The sequence below is a fragment of the Trematomus bernacchii genome, unplaced genomic scaffold, assembly GCF_902827165.1.
Source record: "Trematomus bernacchii unplaced genomic scaffold, fTreBer1.1, whole genome shotgun sequence".
In the NCBI taxonomy this organism is placed as follows: Eukaryota; Metazoa; Chordata; class Actinopteri; order Perciformes; family Nototheniidae; genus Trematomus; species Trematomus bernacchii.
The window spans coordinates 4217158-4235331 of NW_022987477.1; the positions used below are offsets into that span (position 1 = coordinate 4217158).

General features: G+C 41.8%; 1 protein-coding gene across 1 annotated transcript in view; it reads left to right on the forward strand.

The window, feature by feature from the left end:
• The window catches only part of drosha (drosha ribonuclease III), an 80719-nt gene that overhangs the window by 49647 nt on the left and 12898 nt on the right, over positions 1-18174 (forward strand). Inside the window, exons 24-28 of the mRNA XM_034148106.1 lie at positions 3744-3788; positions 7257-7414; positions 13238-13343; positions 14846-14987; positions 17132-17214. Of these exons, the coding sequence (XP_034003997.1) occupies positions 3744-3788; positions 7257-7414; positions 13238-13343; positions 14846-14987; positions 17132-17214 (534 nt within the window). The remainder of the gene's footprint in view (positions 1-3743; positions 3789-7256; positions 7415-13237; positions 13344-14845; positions 14988-17131; positions 17215-18174) is intronic.

The window sequence follows — 18174 nt, forward strand, 5'->3', positions numbered from 1 at the left end:
TTTAACATTTCTTATGTCCCTTTGTTTCCCATTTGTTAAGCTGTAATGTCAATTACTTACTTGCCTGTCCCCCGTAGTTTCCTGTTTCTCTGTATAAATGACTTGTGTTCTTGTACGTCATGTTAGTGCAGGTTCTCCTTCCAGCTCCAATAGATTAATTCAGTTACAATCTTCTACATCTATTCATTTCTTACCAGAAGGTAACTGATTGTTGAATTTCCACAACACTTCCTACCTCTGTTACTTCTGAGTCAATACTTAAAGGGTTTTAAAACAGCTGTCTTTCAACACACTCAAACAGAAATATAATCCACGGTGTTCTGAATCGACTGGTTTTGCAGAAAAAGGCCAGAAACCAAGCATTTGATAAATATAACTTTTCTGGTATTGTTTTTGGTCTCTTGGTGCACCAGTAGAGTGTGCTAGGCTTACATGTTCACACAGGTGAAAGGCTGTCTCACCACTCCCTCTATACTAAAGGTCAGCTCACTGGCTCGCAGCAAAAGACTCCTGTCTCTGATGTATTCAGGTGCATTCAAGCTAGTTCTTTCTGCATAAACACAGATTATTAATGTGTGTTCCCATCAAAAGAACATGCACTGGACATCGGCCAATTTGAGAATGAGTAAGTGTTTCTATTTTCTGTTGCATGAACCACAAACAATGCACTCCACTTCTCTTTTCACTCGGCTACTCTTTACCTATTCAATGGCCCAATGTCCCTTTCTGTGCAATTTGTATGCTTCGTCGTGTGACAGCTACAGACAATATGTCCAACGCCTGAATGAGAGCGTGTGTGCTTTCTCCACTGTCCTTGGTTTAGTAATAGTGGAAAATAATCTCGATCTGGCTACAGCAGCCCGTGTATTTTTTGGCCTTTAGCCTTTATTATAGAGACACGACAGATGGACTTGGAAAGGAGAGAGCATGGGGGATTACATGTAGAAAAATGGCAACAGGTCGGATTCAGTTAGATTTGGTTAGTGCCAGGTGAGCTATGTTCGAGAGAGTGTTTTTTTGGTCACATTTTTGTAACACATATGGCCTATAATGAGACTCATCAGAATCTGAGAAGGAAGCGTTGGTATTGTATAAATTGCAGCAGAAAACACATATATATATTTCAGGTAGTGTAGGAGTTTAGCCTTTTGCCTCGACCCACACATGATGGACTTCGCCAAACACCAGTTTTCTCCTATTTGGAAGATCACCTTGAACATTTACTGGCAGAAGACTCCGTTTTGGACTGAGGGCCGCTTTTATGTTGGTATTGATTAACGACGCTATCTCTTATTGATCTCCCTGCTGCACTACTACGTTTGATGGATTGATTGGCAGCCTGTAGCTAGAGACCAATTTGTCAAGGAGCATTGGACCTTGTCAGCAAAGAGCACCATTATGTCCCAATCATGGATGGCCAACAATCCCAGGGGTGTGTAGGGGCATAGAGTGTGTGGGTAGAGGGTATGTCCTGGTGGTGACTATTCACGGTTGGCTTGTGAGCCCTGAGTATCTGCAAGCCTTTGTCTCAAATCCCCCGTGAGATACAGAAGCGCTGATTGCAGCCCACCTAAGAACGGAGATCATAGGAGGCTTCATGAAGTTGCCTTTCATTATGCTCATTATGGGTATGCTGTTGACATTCAAATAAACATGTTTGCATATGTTTCTTTTTCTTTCTTTTTTCTGATAGTAGCACTAGAGTTCCATCCTCCAAATGGCTGGGATTCAGCTGCTGCACATGGTGATTTGCGCCCCCAGTAATTATACCTTCCTCGTGCTGGGAGAGAGACAGAGTAGGGAGAAAAAAGAAAAACCTGTTGTTATTCTTAAATCCCCACTGGATGCTGGCTTAATCATTGTCTGCCTTGTCTTTGGAATGGCTGTAATTGAAACATTAGCTGTTCGGGTCTATATACAGCATGTGGGCGGATCGCGTGCACCTTGTGGATGGATTCTCATCACAAGCCCCAGCAACGTGTTTATACTTCACTTCCTCCTGCGTAGATGCATCACTTCCAAGTGTAATTACGGCAATTTGTGCAACTGCCAATACCAGACGACAAAAACCCATGTCGTATTCACACGCAGGCTCCGTGTTGACTTGATACCTGCTATGTCTTTAGTGCTTTTCAACTCCAGTCCCAGGCCAAGAAACAAGCAAACCAAAAGGAAGCATTGCTCAAATGTATTGACCACTTTCATGAATTTTTCATTGGCTGCTCAAGGCGATGGGTTGCCAGCTGGCTGGGTTGAGAAGATGAGGCGCCCATTCGATGCCGCTGACCACACACAACCCTCCCTGTGGGCTATTGCACATTTTAAAGGTTTATCTCCTTGAACCTTTTAAACACCTGAGTGATACTGTACTTTAGAGGCCCTCGCCACAACTCTATCGCCGCTATGACTCACCTAACGTTAGACCCCAGGCCGAAAGCTGCTTCTGACTGGCGTTGTCCTTGGCAACAACTTGAGAGCCACAGCTTCTTCTCTCTCTCTCTCTCTCTCTGTGCCGTCTATTTTTCAGCCTCAATCTCTTCTACCATTCAATCTTGCGTGGAAACCTCAGAGCACGTTTAAGGAAACATGTTGATCTCGCACATATTTCTCTCCGCAGGCAGGGGACTCCAGCGCTGCCAATGTTTGTCTCCAGAGACAACACACCTCTCAAAGCCAAATCCCACCAACCCTCAAACCGCAACACCCTCGCCTTCCACTCAAATCCAACATCACCACCCTCACTCACTGTCAAATGGGGGGTCGATATAAAGACCTTTTGGTCACGAAATGAGATGCCATCTCACTCAACAGCTGTAATCTCGCCGCCCCCAGTGGGGTTTTGATGGGATATGAAAGCACAACTACTAAAGGAATGAGTGTCCCCAACATGGCCCCAAATAGTTAAAGGAGCCATTTTGCCTTTTTGGATTTACCCTTTCCTGTAGTGTGTTATATGGTTTTTTGTTAAAATCCCAAAGTTCATGCCAGAGGGAGTTTCTCTCTCCTACACCCCCCCCCCCTAATGTGTAGTGCCATCACTACATTACACTTGCGCTTATTTTGGCTAGCATTATATGTGATTGGCTAGCTGTTATCTATTAGCAGCTGACCAATCATAACAGTGCCAGCCAGCTGACCAATCAGAGCAGACTGGGCTCTGGTTGTTAAAACATGTCACAGTAAAAGCACAAAACACAATTATGAGCCTAATAGGGCCTTTTTAATAAGTGAAACACTTTATCAAGAGTTCATTTGTGAAATTGAGGTGCTTTCTCTTATATAAGTGAACAGTGAGTTGTCACGACCAACATGTTAAGTCTCAGGGGCTTTTACTAACCAAGCATCTCAGCTTTTTCCCGTATATCTACAGGTATGCACATTATAACTTTGTGTCAGTGTAAAGGTTTCCTGTCCACCGGAGAAGCCAATGGGACTTTTTCTAGACACACCATTGCATCACAGAGAAATGCGCAAAGCTGATGAAATTCAACAGAAAAAATGCAATACTTCAAATCCACCTTATTATCATACAAGGTTCTTTTTTTCAAGGCTGGGACCTTTTAATGAATTGTGAAGCAAACAAATATTTGTATTTAATGTTTATTTTTGAAGTACATTTTTTGTTTTGTTAGAATGATGTTGTTTTTGTGAGCATGGGTTGACCCTAACACAAAGCGGGGACACTAACATTTATTTAGTTTGAGTGCTCACCCCCCTCTCTTTCTCTGTTTCTGTCTTTACAGGGTCTACAGGAGGTCTGGCTCAACTACCCAGCACACCCCCTGCAGGTTGGTTGTGAAATGTTTTATTGAAGATGTTTATTTTGGGCTATGTGCCTCCCATTAAAACTCGCCTCACCCCTAAGACAAAAATATTCTCCCATTTGAAGTTTTCTGCCTGTATGTAGGTTTTCTTCCTGTGTGTGTGTGTAGCTGACAGAGGTGGGCAAGCTGTTAGCTATTCTGCCTGAAGCTGACTAAGTTCTTTATACCTGTCACAAGGCCCCCAGCAGCCTTCCACTCATCTTCATTGTTCTGCTCCTGTGTCTCGCTGCTTTCCATTTTTGGTATAGACCCTAATGTACTTTTTCATTTACACTGTCCCTCTTCCTCCTCCTCTCCATTCCTCCTCACATATTTCTCCTGTTCTCCATCCTCATGATTCATTCTCTTCCCTCTCTCCCTCGCTCTGCTGTTTTTTTTGTTGCTCTGCCTGATCTGCCCAGAAACATTGAACATGTCAACTGTGTTTGTTTGAAATTAGGATTTGGAAGAAGAGATCAAAGATGCCATAACAGGATTACAGTCCCGAATCACACGAGGCCTCCAGGGACCGTCAGCCTCTCTGATGTGTCTGTGTGGAGAAAGTGTTTCTTTGTGTGGATGCCGACACTTAAGCAGTTCATTCTCTTCATCTCCCTGCGTGTGCACGAGTGTTGCTGCGTCTTCATATGTATATTTTTGCATATCCATGTTTGGCCCCAAAATAGCATTGTTTCCTTCTGTTTAGGTACATTTGCGTACGTTTGATTTTCCCCTCGTCTTTCCCTCATCACCTCGCTTTTCTTTTTATCCCCAAATGCTGAGGACCCAGAGTGCTTGGATGTTTTATGTTCAGCTCTTCAAGGCTCAGAATAGCTCATTGTAGTCAGCAGCTTGTGTTCCTGGTGAGATGCGCAGCAGGGGCCCAAGCAGCGGGCACCGTGGTCAGGATGGAGGCCCGGGGTCAGCCCCCCTAGCCCTCTGTAGTGCGGGGGGAACCTCCACAGTGTGCTGCATGAGTAGTCATTAGCCGCTTCTGAGCCCCGGCCTCATTACCACACCCTGTGCATGTGTGTGAGGTTTCCTGAGGGTGGTCCCCTGCCAGTGGGGTAACCTCTTGCTAGCTTGATAGCATCCTGACCTTTTGCCTTGAGATGATCTCATCAAAGCAGTTTCACACAAGGAAAAAAACAGCTTTCCCTTTCGTTATTTATGTATTTCATTATTTATTCTATAACTGATGAGAGCCCCCAGGAGCTTACGCTGGAACATTATGCCCAAAAAGTTGTTGCTGAGAATTAACAAGGTGTCGTCCCTCCTCCCTGCCCACCAGGATGATCAAACAGAGGTGACAGAGAGAGCCGTCTTAATGAGGTTTGAGTGGATGGCAATGGCAGCTCGCCATGGCGTGGGTAATTATGCGTACAACCGTCTTTGGCATACACGCATACATTAGCCATGCCACGCCGTGCCTCTCAGAGCGCGGTGGAATGCTACGTGGTTGACAGGCAAATCTTTATGTCTTTCGTGTTCGCTCGATCCGCACCAGCGCATCATCAACCCCAGCCCTCCAGAACAATTTACCCAAACGTCATTTAGGTTTTGAGTCTGGCTTTCAAATTCTTTCTTTGGTTTTATTGGGAGGAATCACGAGTGTCAGGATGTTTGGGCCTCAAAAGACCTCGGCTCTGATTCTGCTTTCTGTCTGAAAGTGATGCTTTGAAGCCATTTCAAAAGATTTTTATTTTTTTCGCCACTGCTGTTGATTTTGTTCCTCCTCTCTCCACTTCGTTTGAAGCCTCGCTGCCGGCCTTTCCCCCTGAAGGATAGCTTGTGCCTGTAAGAGCTGAACTCGTCAGATGCCTTTTAGATGTGATGCATGACATTTAAACGCCTTTCGTTAATTAACAGAGGGGGAAAAAGGCAAGAAATGTTTCGTAGGACACATTGGAAGATGGAACCATGACATTACAGGCAGTCCAATTAAAATACAGAGTTTAAAGCAACATCTCTGCTCTATGCACTAGCTTGACATTGGAGACTCTGAGAAAGCTGTTTACAATCCTTTATGAAAACACAGACAAAGGAGAGGCTAGATAATAAAGAAAGTAGCCATCTTCCCCGGGAGAGCCTTGAATGGAGCTCTATTTATTACTATTCTTTTTAGGGCGCTTTATATACAACAGCACACTTACAAAGTCTATTTAATGTGCTTTAATTTCCTTTGGATGTCCGCACACATTCATATGGCTCTGTGTTTCTGTTTGGTTGGGAAAAGATGTCTTGGTCAAGCCTACAGTTGTTCCACGCAGAGGCCAATTAGATGTTTCTAGCAGTCTAATTAATGCACCCAAAAGTATATGTCTTTATTTAACAAACACGCATGCACATATTTTCCAAGCTTATCATTTATTTTCCTAATGAGCACAGACATGAGCAAATACCGTAGTCAAAGCTGCGGCGTGTTTTGCTGAGGCATTTCTACCTCTGAACTCACCAAGCCCTAAAGCTGATTTGAATAATAGTCTACAGCAATTTCACATCCAAAAGCTATTCTTTCAAAACGTATCGAAGTCACGAGGCCGGCAGTCTCTGATATAGCCTGCTTCAGATCAAACAAGACTTACATTTGCACTGAGTCACCAGAGATATTAATTGACTGTTTGAATCACCAGATTTTCCGAGAGCGAGAGAAAGGCGAGCTGTTTGACTTAAAACTTAATGACTAAGAGATTCCATCTGCTGCACATCATCAGAGTTTGTTTAGAGGCGGAGTAAAAACACACACTCTAAACCAGGCCCTCAAGCAGCACACACTGTAGAGGTTCGTTTCATTTAAGGCATTTATTTGACGCTCTTATGCGGAACGACTTCATTGAGCAAATACGATTTTGTCTGGTTAAAAAATCTGTAATGGGAATGCATAAACGGAAACAATACATTCTGTAAGTTAGAGATGACATACAGTCGTTTATATTTATTTAAATGTACTTTTCCAAATACTGTATGATTTAATAGCCAGAATAGGACAGAATATTGTAAAATAATGCATTTAAATAAATATAGGAATATTTACTGATCTTTTTACACCTGCCTTTATAAACTCAATGTCTGGATACGACGTTTTGAATTGTTTACACATGTACACGCAGATTACTGCTGGGCAAAAAGCTCAATACTGTACCACAATAATGTTCATTTCATATCTGGATTAACGACAAACATCACTATATAACGTGTTTTCTGGTAATTCAATCAATGAAGAAAACGTGTCTTTATTGGCTTTCCAGAGGAGTATTGTGATGTTGAAAAGGAAGTGTTTTTTCACAAGAATTGCCTTTTTTTTAATGTAATGTTATGCCTTAACATTAACTTCAATTGAGTTAAGGACCCTAAACAATGAAGTAGAAAAATGTATTCTTTATATAAAAAGAATACATTTTTGTTAGCCCACATTTTTATAACCAAAAACCCCCTTTTTTCCTGTTCCTCCAGGTCCAGGAGCCTCTCACAGACAGGCAGCTGATCGAGACGTCTCCCGTCCTTCAGAAACTGACGAACTTCGAGGACTGTATTGGCATTTTGTTCACACATGTGCGTCTACTGGCCAGAGCCTTCACCTTGAGGACTGTGGGCTTCAACCACCTCACCCTGTAAGTACGGCCAGTGTTTGTTTGTTTATAATGGAGTTACAGCCAATTAAAATGCAAAGCGAGGCACTAGATGGCCAGATGTAATTTGCAAGCATGCTGCAGAATAGCCAGACTTTGTCTGCAGTTCCCTTTAGAGGTGATGAGGCATGATGCATCATAATATAATATGATCTGAGAAGCTGGGAGTTTCAGCATACGTAGAGCATTTTAAATCATTTTATCTGTTGTGAATGTGGCAGCCTCCACCTCCCACATCATCGTTATGTTCACCCCCCTGCAGCTTCTACATTTTCTTGCAGTCACTAAAACTGCCTGTATAACAAATGATGTCCTGAATGTCACGTTCAAAGGACCGTTGTGAAAGATGGCTCTTTCACTGAGTTTTAGCCCCTAATCCAAGGGGTCTCACAGCCGAGAGAGAGAGGCCCGAGGGACTCTGAAGTCGCCATATCTGTAGTCTGCCTCTATCTGTGAGGCCATAACCTCAGTGCCTCATGGGAAATGGGGTTTTGATTCACTGGGTTGTCCAGGGCAGATGGTTTAAAATGTCTCTTTTATTCATTCATTGCAGCCACATATTTTATTTGACAGATTTCTTCTCTCTTTCATGCTTCAGTCCACCGTTTGAATTCCTGGATTCAAAAACTTTGATTTGTTTTGAATCCAGATTTGATTTAAATATATTACAAATACAACACTGCAGTAATGCTGCTTGGTTTTTTGGTTGTTTTTCTCTGTTAATTGCGACGTTTCAAAGTGATGCTTTGGTGATTCAGCGCTGAAATGTTTTTTCCTCTCACCCTTCGGCTATGACATTTGTTCAATAGTCAGTAGAGCCACACACTTCTACGTTCACGTCTTCAAAATGATTGGACGTGTTGGCGGCCTGTTTGTAAAAAGTCATTCATTGATAGAAAGCAGGTTTGAAAAGATTGCTATTTTTATAAAAAGAAAAAAGAAATCACTAATGAGACTTTTCACTTCTATTGAAGGTGTTTCTGAGTATAAGAGAGTGTTTGCCATGAGAGCTTAACTTACTTCAGAGCTTTACCACACAACACCATAATGAGTTTGACAGCTACAACAAATTAGCCTTGGCAGCACCTCCGATTCCTATTGGCAGGCTGCTCTCTGTAATTGCTTTCTTAGGCTTGCCACAAGGACATTGCTCCATGTGTGTTCGTGTGTATCATGTACACATGTACACATACAGTACACTGCTGTGTATGTTCTAATCCATCAATTGAATGTCAGAGCTCTCGCCACTCATGGCCAGTGAAGTCGATTACAGGTCCAGAGGCTCGTCTCACACTGAGCTTTAAAGGACTTTCCAACTCGAGGTTGATACCAATGGTACTTCCTAACATCCCATCCAAAAGTGGCTTAATTTAAGGTGGACATTTTACTGTAATATCATTATTGTGTTGTTACTTTTCCTGCAGCAAAAAGTCATAATTCATAGACGTTGAGGGTTATTTATGCTCATTATCTTGTGAGTGGCCAGAGGCAGGTTGACCTAAATATAGCCGACTCACTCGAAAGCTGCAACTGAGCAACAGCTCACCTTAAGGACCAAAGGTTAAACCAAAGTGGGTTGCGCTGCCGTCACGGAAAGAAGAGCGAGGTCAGATATGGGAAATGAAGGTCACACGCTAAGGTCGGCAGCAGATGAGGAGAGAGGACCCAGGATGGCCTTCAGCCTATCACTTTATGCAGAAATAGAGGACAAAGTGACCTAGAAGAAGGCAGCGCAAGAAGCAAGGAGGCGAGTTGACCCTGTTTAGAGGCGGCGGAGGCCAGGGGCTACTATCAGACAACAGAGATGGAGAGCTGCGGCCCCCAGGCGCTCGGCTTCCTATCTCCTCTCTCAGGAAGAGCTGGCTGTTGCAAGAATTTCACTGATGGTGAAAAAAGGTTCCATCTCTCTTCAAGTTCTGTACATGAAAGTGGATTTAGCTGGGCATCTTTGAGAGTAGTTTTTTAAAACATTTATACACGTATTTATAATTTACTAAACCGATTCAGATTCATAAAATTGAAAGTAGAAGTAATCAGTAAATGCAAAAAAAAACATGACAAATACATTAAGAGACAACAATATTGTCAGCACACTGCCTCAGGGGTTTTCCCTCCATCGTAGTGTGTTCCCAGTTTTATTTTTAGAACAATAAAGCATGTAAACGTGTCTCAGTAGCACAAAATATAAATAAAAACCTGAACATTAGCAGATGTCCTCTTTAAATATAAAAGACTGCCATTGAATTTCAATATTGCACTTATAGTATTTATACAAGACATAATAAACATTCAAGTCACAATTTGCCCAAAAAACTTGACGTTAACATCATGTATTAATAAAAAGCATAGTGTTGTGCACACACAAAGGCAATACAAATGAAAATGTATTATAATTATAATGAAAAAAACCAAGTTATCCTGTAAAAAAAGCTTTATCTGAAATGTCACACTGCTTTGCTAATACATTGCACTTAAGGGAGCTACGCTGTGCAGACCTTTTATTTATGTTTTCATTAAATGTCAGAGAGTCTATTAAATAGCTTGTCTATAAAGATTTGACATCGTTCATACTGTAAAGCCAAGGCAATATTTGTCCTCTGCAGCGAAACACTTCATTATTTCTCCGCTCAGTGCAATCTTGCTAAAAGAGACCCTGAGATTTCATTATAGTCAAGTACCATTTTGAATATATATTGATCCTTTTTATGCAGTGAAATATAAAAATCACACTGAATGTTGGTGCCTCGCTCAGTAACACATTGTTCGTAGTAGATACGGATTACACGTTTGACCCTCGCACAAGCTTAAACAAGAACATTATTTCCCGTAGAACTGAGAGGGAAAAATGGCCCTAAAAGATGGAGTGCTCCCCTCTTTTGGAGCGGGCAGCGTGTCGCCGCCTCCTCAGAGGGGCTGTTAAAGGTATTTTAGATCAAAGTCAAAGGCGAATAAAGACCTCGACTCCACACTTTGCTTCAATTTCCCCCACCTTACCGGAGCATTGTGCCTCTGCTGTTGAAGTGAATAAGGAATGGCTCTTTGCGACGCTTCACACACAAACGCATTCTCCTCTATTCCCTTTCTCCCTCTGCCTCCTATTGGACATGGAATTAGCTCACATTCCACTTTCTCTATCTGTTTCCCCTCAGCATCTGCTCTCTGGCGTCCCAGCTCACATACAGTATGCATGATGGTATGGATCTAGAGAAAGTCCACATGTACAGTACAGAAGGATGAACACGGAGTTCTCTCTCGCTGGACTCCTATTCCCCCCCCCCCTCCTCCTCCTCTCTCATCCCAACCTCCTCCACGCTCTCATGTGTTGTGGCAGAGCCTTGTCATTAGGCAGCTCTGTGATTATTTTTAATGTGGGAGTGTGCGTCAGGCAGAGTCCCTTCCCTCCTAATGAAGCTGGACCTTTAAAGAAGAAGTGAAGTAAAAAGTAGCTTTTCAAGTCCTCATTGATCCTGTGTGCATGAACTGCGCCGCCGTCTTACATCTCTGGCATCTATCAGAAATCTTTCCTGTTTGTAATTTACATTTGAATGTTCAAGTGGCGTTTGCAGAGCTGGACGATAAGTGGACTTATCAATTGATCAAATGACATGAATTCTAAGCCATTTTGATATATTAGGGTGTCCGCGGGGTCTTAAAAAGTATTAAAAGTTGATAAATCAATTTAGCGAAAATTAAGGCTATTAAAAAGTATTAAACGGCATTTTCCAAGATATTACATTTTGTAGCTTGTTTTCAATAAGTATATAAATTGTCCAAATAGGTTGTATTCTACAGTCTGCCTGAATGTAATCATTGCGTAGGTGTGTAGTGTGATTCTGTGTAGTTTATTTATGGCATCCCGTTGGATTTGACGTCATCTGAACAGGACATCGCGCGCTCACTGCTTGATAGCGCGCCAAGGTCCGTTTACGCCGGTTGTTAAACAACATAGTTATGAGGAAATGCAAGTTTGCGTCCAAATGGTTGGAAGATAAGGAGGAAGGACAATCAATACTGTGTATAGTCAATGTGAGGTAAAGTGTGTCGCCAATGTAACCAGTTAAAACTTGAAGTGGCGATGAGGTCTTAAAATGTATGGAAAGGGTCTTAAAAAAGGTCTTAAAAGGTCTTACATTTGACTTCAGGATTCCTGCATATACCCTGTATATGATTAATCATTAAAGTAATTGTTCATGAACAAATGTTAGAAAATGGCTCTTAAATATGGATATGTCCTGATACATCACATTTGATATGGTTATTTTAAGGTTTTTTACTGAAAAACAAGACATTTATAGAAATAATCTTGGATTTAAATGAACTGGGATTGACATTTTTCACTATTTTCAGTAATTTTCAGACCAAGCACTCTGTAAGATACTCTTCAGATCAATAAATAATACAAACATTTCTTTGTTGCAGCTCTGGGCAACAAAACAATGCCAATTAAGATTGGCATTTTGCCCTAATTCAATAAATGTAATTAACTTAACGATTAATTGACAAAAGGTAATCCACAAATGAATCCAAAGGAAAAAGCAATTGAGCAATATCCTAGATTTGAATGTTAGTTAGCAGAAACGTTTTGGCACATTTTCAAAAGTGCTGCTGCTGTGGTTCAAGTGATGGGAATGTATTCATTTCGACCTCCTCTTCTGCACACTTATACAACAACGTGGGTGAGAGAAGTGATTTATAGAAGCAAGCAGTCCTCCTCAGAAAATCACCCCGCTTCTTCACAAACTCCAAGATTTATTAGAGCTCAAATAAGTAATTGATGAATTAATAAATCCCCACGAATTAGAACATCCTCTGGTTTCAAGCTAATGTGAGTCTCTGTTTTACATCGTGAATTGAACACGGACAAAATAAGCAATCTGGATATTGTGATTCGCTTCTGTTTTAAATCTGTTATACACTAAACATTTACTCAGCCTAAAAAGCAATCAATGTATTCAATAATAAGTGAAATAAGTGACAGTTGCAGCCCTTTTTAAAGATGCCCTAAGTGCTGTTTCAGCTCTCATCTCGTTGGCTCAGATAAAAGGAATCGGACAATAAACTTTGACCTTTCATCCTCTTTGATGTCTTCCACCTTGTCTTCTACCTCTGCATGCCTCTCTCTCATCTTCACACTCTCCCCCTCCTGCAAGCAGCTCATATCTATAGATGGATATGTGCGCTGCTGCTGCCGTATATACCTCCCTGCTTGCGCTCCCGCCCCCCCCACCTAACTCTTCCTGCCTGGCACAGCAGCAGCCCACATCTGCAATGCTAATCTATAATTCTGTTTAATTAATGACCTGCCTTTCCGCTGATGGGAGAAAGGCGGAACAGCTGATGTACAGTATCACAGTGTTGCCATTAGCTTCTTATTTTCAGGAATTGTTGGAAGGTTGAAAGTAGAAGCTGTGTGCACGCTCGCAGGCTTTTTACAGGGTTTTAGGATCTTGACAGGCAGGTGTACCAGAGGTTTTTAAGCATGTTTTTTTTCCCTTTCCCCTCGAGTTTTCTCTTTTTTCCATTTGAATTGCAATCAAAGCCCGACGTTTTTCTTCAGAAGGGTTTGCTACTCCAGGCAGCCTCCGAGTTGTCACACAGCTTGTCAGTGCAGCTGTTCCCAGAGGCCGGCCATGAAACGTACATCAGCCGACTTCACTGTAAAAGGACTAAAAGCCTGGTAGATTTGTCGAGAAAGCATGATGCCTCTAATGCCCCACTTCGACGTACCCTCCCACCTCACCCCAATATCCTTTTATAACCTTGTATTCTCATATATCCTTTCCTCTATATTTTTCTCTAATCCAGGGGGCACAACCAGAGGATGGAGTTCCTTGGAGACTCCATCATGCAGCTGGTGGCCACAGAGTATCTCTTCATCCACTTCCCTGACCACCACGAAGGACATTTAACAGTAAGATCAAATCAATGAAATATGTAATCACACATATCCCTTTGTGTATCTGCATCGTTGCACCTGTGTTTTGTCTATTCTCCATCTTGTGAAGTCGAACAAAAACGCTGCTTCTTACATCGGTTCACCTGAAATGAAGTTGCAGCTGTGCTTTTGTGTGTTTGTGTGTGGGAGAGTTTTTTTTTCCTTTCCCATCAATCTTTAAATCTCCCAGTGCCAGGCAGGTATTCACCCCCCATCATTTTTTTTGCTTGTTTCCACAAAATAACTCTCTTCCACTCCCTCACCCCACACTGCCTGTATGTTCACTGTGCTCCTCCTTGTGATGGGTATTGTCATGAGACAAAATTGTTCAGTGGTTTTCAATAACACGTCTTTGTCTGCCGAGTTTTCGCACAAGCTGTCAGGCGTCGGATAAAAATGAAGTTGCGTGTGTGTGTGTGTGCGAGAACATGCGCGTCTTGCCCGGTACAAAGCGAATTATCACACTTTGAACATGCAAGTCCATTTTCTGACAGGCGGCATTACATCTTCCCTCTTTTCATTTTCACATCAGCACTTCTCTTTAGAAAGGCCCACTACTCCAGGCTACAAGGATTGAACTGCGCTAAACCTGAATAAGAACCTTTGCCGTCATTTGTTTAAAAGCTTCCTTCGAGCGACTGAAAGCTCCTGCAATGCCAATGCCCAAGAGTCAAGATGGGGTACATCTGAAATGGATTTCAAATCGGGGAGAAAAGTGGTGTGTGTGTGTGTGTGTGTGTGTGTGTGTGTGTGTGTGTGTGTGTGTGTGTGTGTGTGTGTGTGTGTGTGTGTGTGTGTGTGTGTGTGTGTGTGTGTGTGTGTGTGTGTGTGTGTGTGTGTGTGTGTGTGTGTGTGTGTGTGTGTGTGTGTGTGTGTGTGTGTGTGTGTGTGTGGACATTGAAGGAGGGCACTTCACAGCAGGACCGATTCAGACAGTCATATTATATTCTTTTTGCTCTTTTCGGCATCTTGGGGCTATATTTAACATGTTTGTGTATTTCCTTTTAGAGTGTTCCTTACCCAACCTTACATGTTGTCATCCGTTAAGCTCCAAGTCCCAATGTAATATTTATCAGAGCAACGTCCAACTTCCCTGAAACATTTACTCTGCATTAGCGCTTCTGTCTTTGATGAATTATTCCTCGTTGTCATTTTTTTGGTGGATATTTCCCTGCAAACATATGTAGTGTTCAAATCAAATCAAATCAAGTTTTATTTATATAGCACATTTTTAAAACGATTTTCGGTGGAGCCAAAGTGCTGTACATGCAATAAAAACACTTTACTACAATAGCAAACAGGCTTATATATATATAAGGGGCATTTAAAGAGCTGGACGATAAATAGACTTACATGTCAAAGGTGTTAAATAGGTTGTTGTGCATGTTAATGGTCTGCAGCTTGATGTTTCTGTGGAATTACAATCGTATTTCTCATTTAGACTTTACGAATGTTAATGATGTTTTGTTTGTCCGTAGCTTCTCCGCAGTTCGCTGGTAAACAACCGCACGCAGGCCAAAGTGGCGGAGGAGCTGGGCATGCAGGATTTCGCCATCACCAACGACAAGACCAAACGCCCCGTCGCTCTGCGGACGAAGACTCTGGCTGACCTGTTGGAGTGTATGTTCACAACCCTTTGATTCATTCGCAGAGAGAACATCTTTATAGATCTGTCTAAACACCTACTCAACCTTTTTCCTTGCATGTCTCTCCAGCATGTGCAGTTTAAGACGGCAGCATGAAGTACCATTTATTGATTTCTTTGTTCCCTTTGTGCAAGTTGTCAAAGACAGTCATTTCTCTGCTGAAGATGCTCCCTATGTGCTTAGTATGACTGGAGCGGTTAGTGATGATTTGTCTTTCTCTTTTTCCACCAGCTGCCACAATTCATAATTTACTCCTGGTGTTCTGCTACCTCTAATAGATTTTTGGAGCATTTTTGGAGATGTAAAATCAAATATGTCTTGTTAAAGAAGTGGATGGTGAAAGACATGTTGGCAGCTGAATGGAAAAAGATCATGGTGGTCTAATGGTTGTTTTATCCACTCTGATTTAGTAGACTTGCTTTCATGGTATAACAAAGCAAAGTGGGCATTTGGCTGGAAGGTAGAGAGTCTCATGACTAAAGCATTGAACACAATTCAACCTGAAAACACAGTTAATGTATATTTATCAACAGTAGAGCTGCAGCCTCCCTCCTTTAACACATTTCTATAGAACTGCATTTAAAAAGGAAAATAAATTCTACGTGTGCTCCAGGGCAGGAGCAGTGAGTAGGCTGAACTTATATTTCAAATCCCTTTTAATATGTTATACATTTTAATGAGAAGAAGTATTATTCTGCCCGTTTCGCATATTTGACTTTCTACTCTTTATTACATACATGTTTAAAATGTATGTGGTCCCAGTAGGCTTTTTCCTACATGGTGAGATTAGGTAGAAAGTCACTTTTTATTCAAATAACTGGTTACAATAGCATTATAGTATAGTGGAGTCTGGCTAATGGGTTGCATGAGATAAAGGGACAGAGCAGGGTTTCTTTTAATTTAAATAATTTATCTAAAGAAATGCCTTAATTCATAATAAAATGTTTTAAAACATTCATTCAAAAATATGAAAATTCTTAGCCATTGGAAATTATATTTGTATTTTTAATGCACTGCATTGTACAATTATTGTCATATTTTAATTGTTATATATGTTTTTTTTAAATAATCTACTTTATGCTCGTCACATTATTGTCATGCAGATACAGATTACAGATTAATTCTGTGTGAACATGTCAAATATTCTTTAAAAATCGTAAAATAAAACATCCTATCCCCCAATCCCCATGTTCTCAAATATAAAAATAGATGGCTGAAGAATATGGCTTTAAGCATCAAACAAATGAAGCTACAGACACACATATTTCTAAGGAAAGTGTAGCTTAGTGGATCGCTTGTCCAAAATAATATTATCAGAGCATGCAGTGACCGCTCCACGTGAACAGAGGAACAAGTGTAGGCGGATGGTGAGACAAATGGTTATGGGATTGAGCCCATGTGCGGTCCTCATTAGACCAACAGAGAGCCAGCAGCCATGGTGACTGTGGTGCATCCCACATTGGCAGCAAGATGGACAAAAACAATGGAGAGAAAAACACACTAAAACATTCCAGGTCAGCATTCAATAGGCATACTTTAATACATGAGCTTCACCTCATTTGCCTTTCAAATGATCTTTCAAAGTTGAGGCCAGAGCAGAGTTGATGACACAGGAAGGGGACGAGGGTCAGCGCTGGAAATGAGTGCAGCTGCTGCTCATATGAACAGTTGTGCCCCGCAGCGACAGCAGGCCCCCTGAAATATTACCTATTATTCTCCTCTCGTGTCCCACCGTCTTAGTCACGGAGATGAGTGAGCGCACTGGCAGCTAATAGAAGAGGAAAACAAAGGGTCGGCCACGAGATGAAGATGACACCCAGCACCTCCTGCTTACATTTCAAATATTTTCCGTTCAGTGAGACCGCTGGTTACTCTCATTCAGCTTGACATATAGTTGTATCTTATATAGATGTTTCCCTGAACTCTGTGTGGCCCTGGCTTTACCAATTTCCTGTTTGATGGAAAAAAGACAGGGAACCATCTTTTCCAATTGTTTTACATTCACATTGTGTCTCTGTTAATGTTTCAATTAAGTGGCAGAAAAGAGCCACACATCATCGACTGTCTTCTTCTGATACATTTTTACAATTGCTCTCTTTATTTTGTTCTGTTCTGCAGCTTTCATCGCAGCTCTCTACATCGACAAAGACCTGGAGTATGTGCACACCTTCATGAACGTCTGCTTTTTCCCCCGGCTGAAGGTGAGCCCCTATTGATAGTCGTTCACCACTTGCACCTGATCAATGAGCCGCTCCGCCGGGCACCTTGCAGCGAGAGCACCATGGAGATGATTAGGAGGGAGCTAATGGCCCCGGCATCGACGCACGGCCTGAAGTGGTGCTCGGCTGGAGAATGACTCTCGCTGACTTGATCACTATTTTAGTCTCCTTTTTAAATAGAAGCTTTGCAGTGTCGTCCGTCTTTCATTTTTGGCTGTTGACAGCGTCCACTTCTGGAAATCATTGGATTGTCCGAATATAAAAAGAAGAGACTAACATTAACAGAGCTAAGTGGGGGGAAAACCCAAACTATCACATACTGTCTCATATCTAGTGGTGTAAGGACTACTCAGATATTCTACTTAAAGGGGACCTATCATGCAAAATGCACTTTTGTACGTCTTTTATACATGAATATGTGTCCCCGGTGTTCCAGGGAACTCACCAAGTGTCAGAAAACACAACCCTCTCTATTTTCCTCCATACCCAAATCTCTAAAAAAGGGGCTGCAACGGATCTGATAAAAACTGATCCAGATTTGAACACTGTCCTGACGTCAGGACAGTGGCGCTACGGCCATTGGGCCAACTCCACCAATCAGGAGGAGACAGCCACGGCCATTGCCGTTCGAAAGCGCTGGAGACGCTGTAGTACATATGCCAGGCCTGTAGGTGGTGCTGTTCTCACAGAATCAGCCCTTGCAAAAACAGAGCTAGAAATTGTCAAATTGAGCAAAATGAGGCATGGCTAAAATGCATGATCTGTTTGGTATTTTGGAAAAAAAAAAGTATAAATATGCCTTATGGTCCTACACTATATTATTCAAATATAGCATGATAGGTCCACTTTAAGTAAAAGTAGAAAAACATACTCGGTTACAAACAAAAGTCCTGCATTTAATATCTTAAGTAAAAGTACAAAAGTATTGGCATCAAAACAACT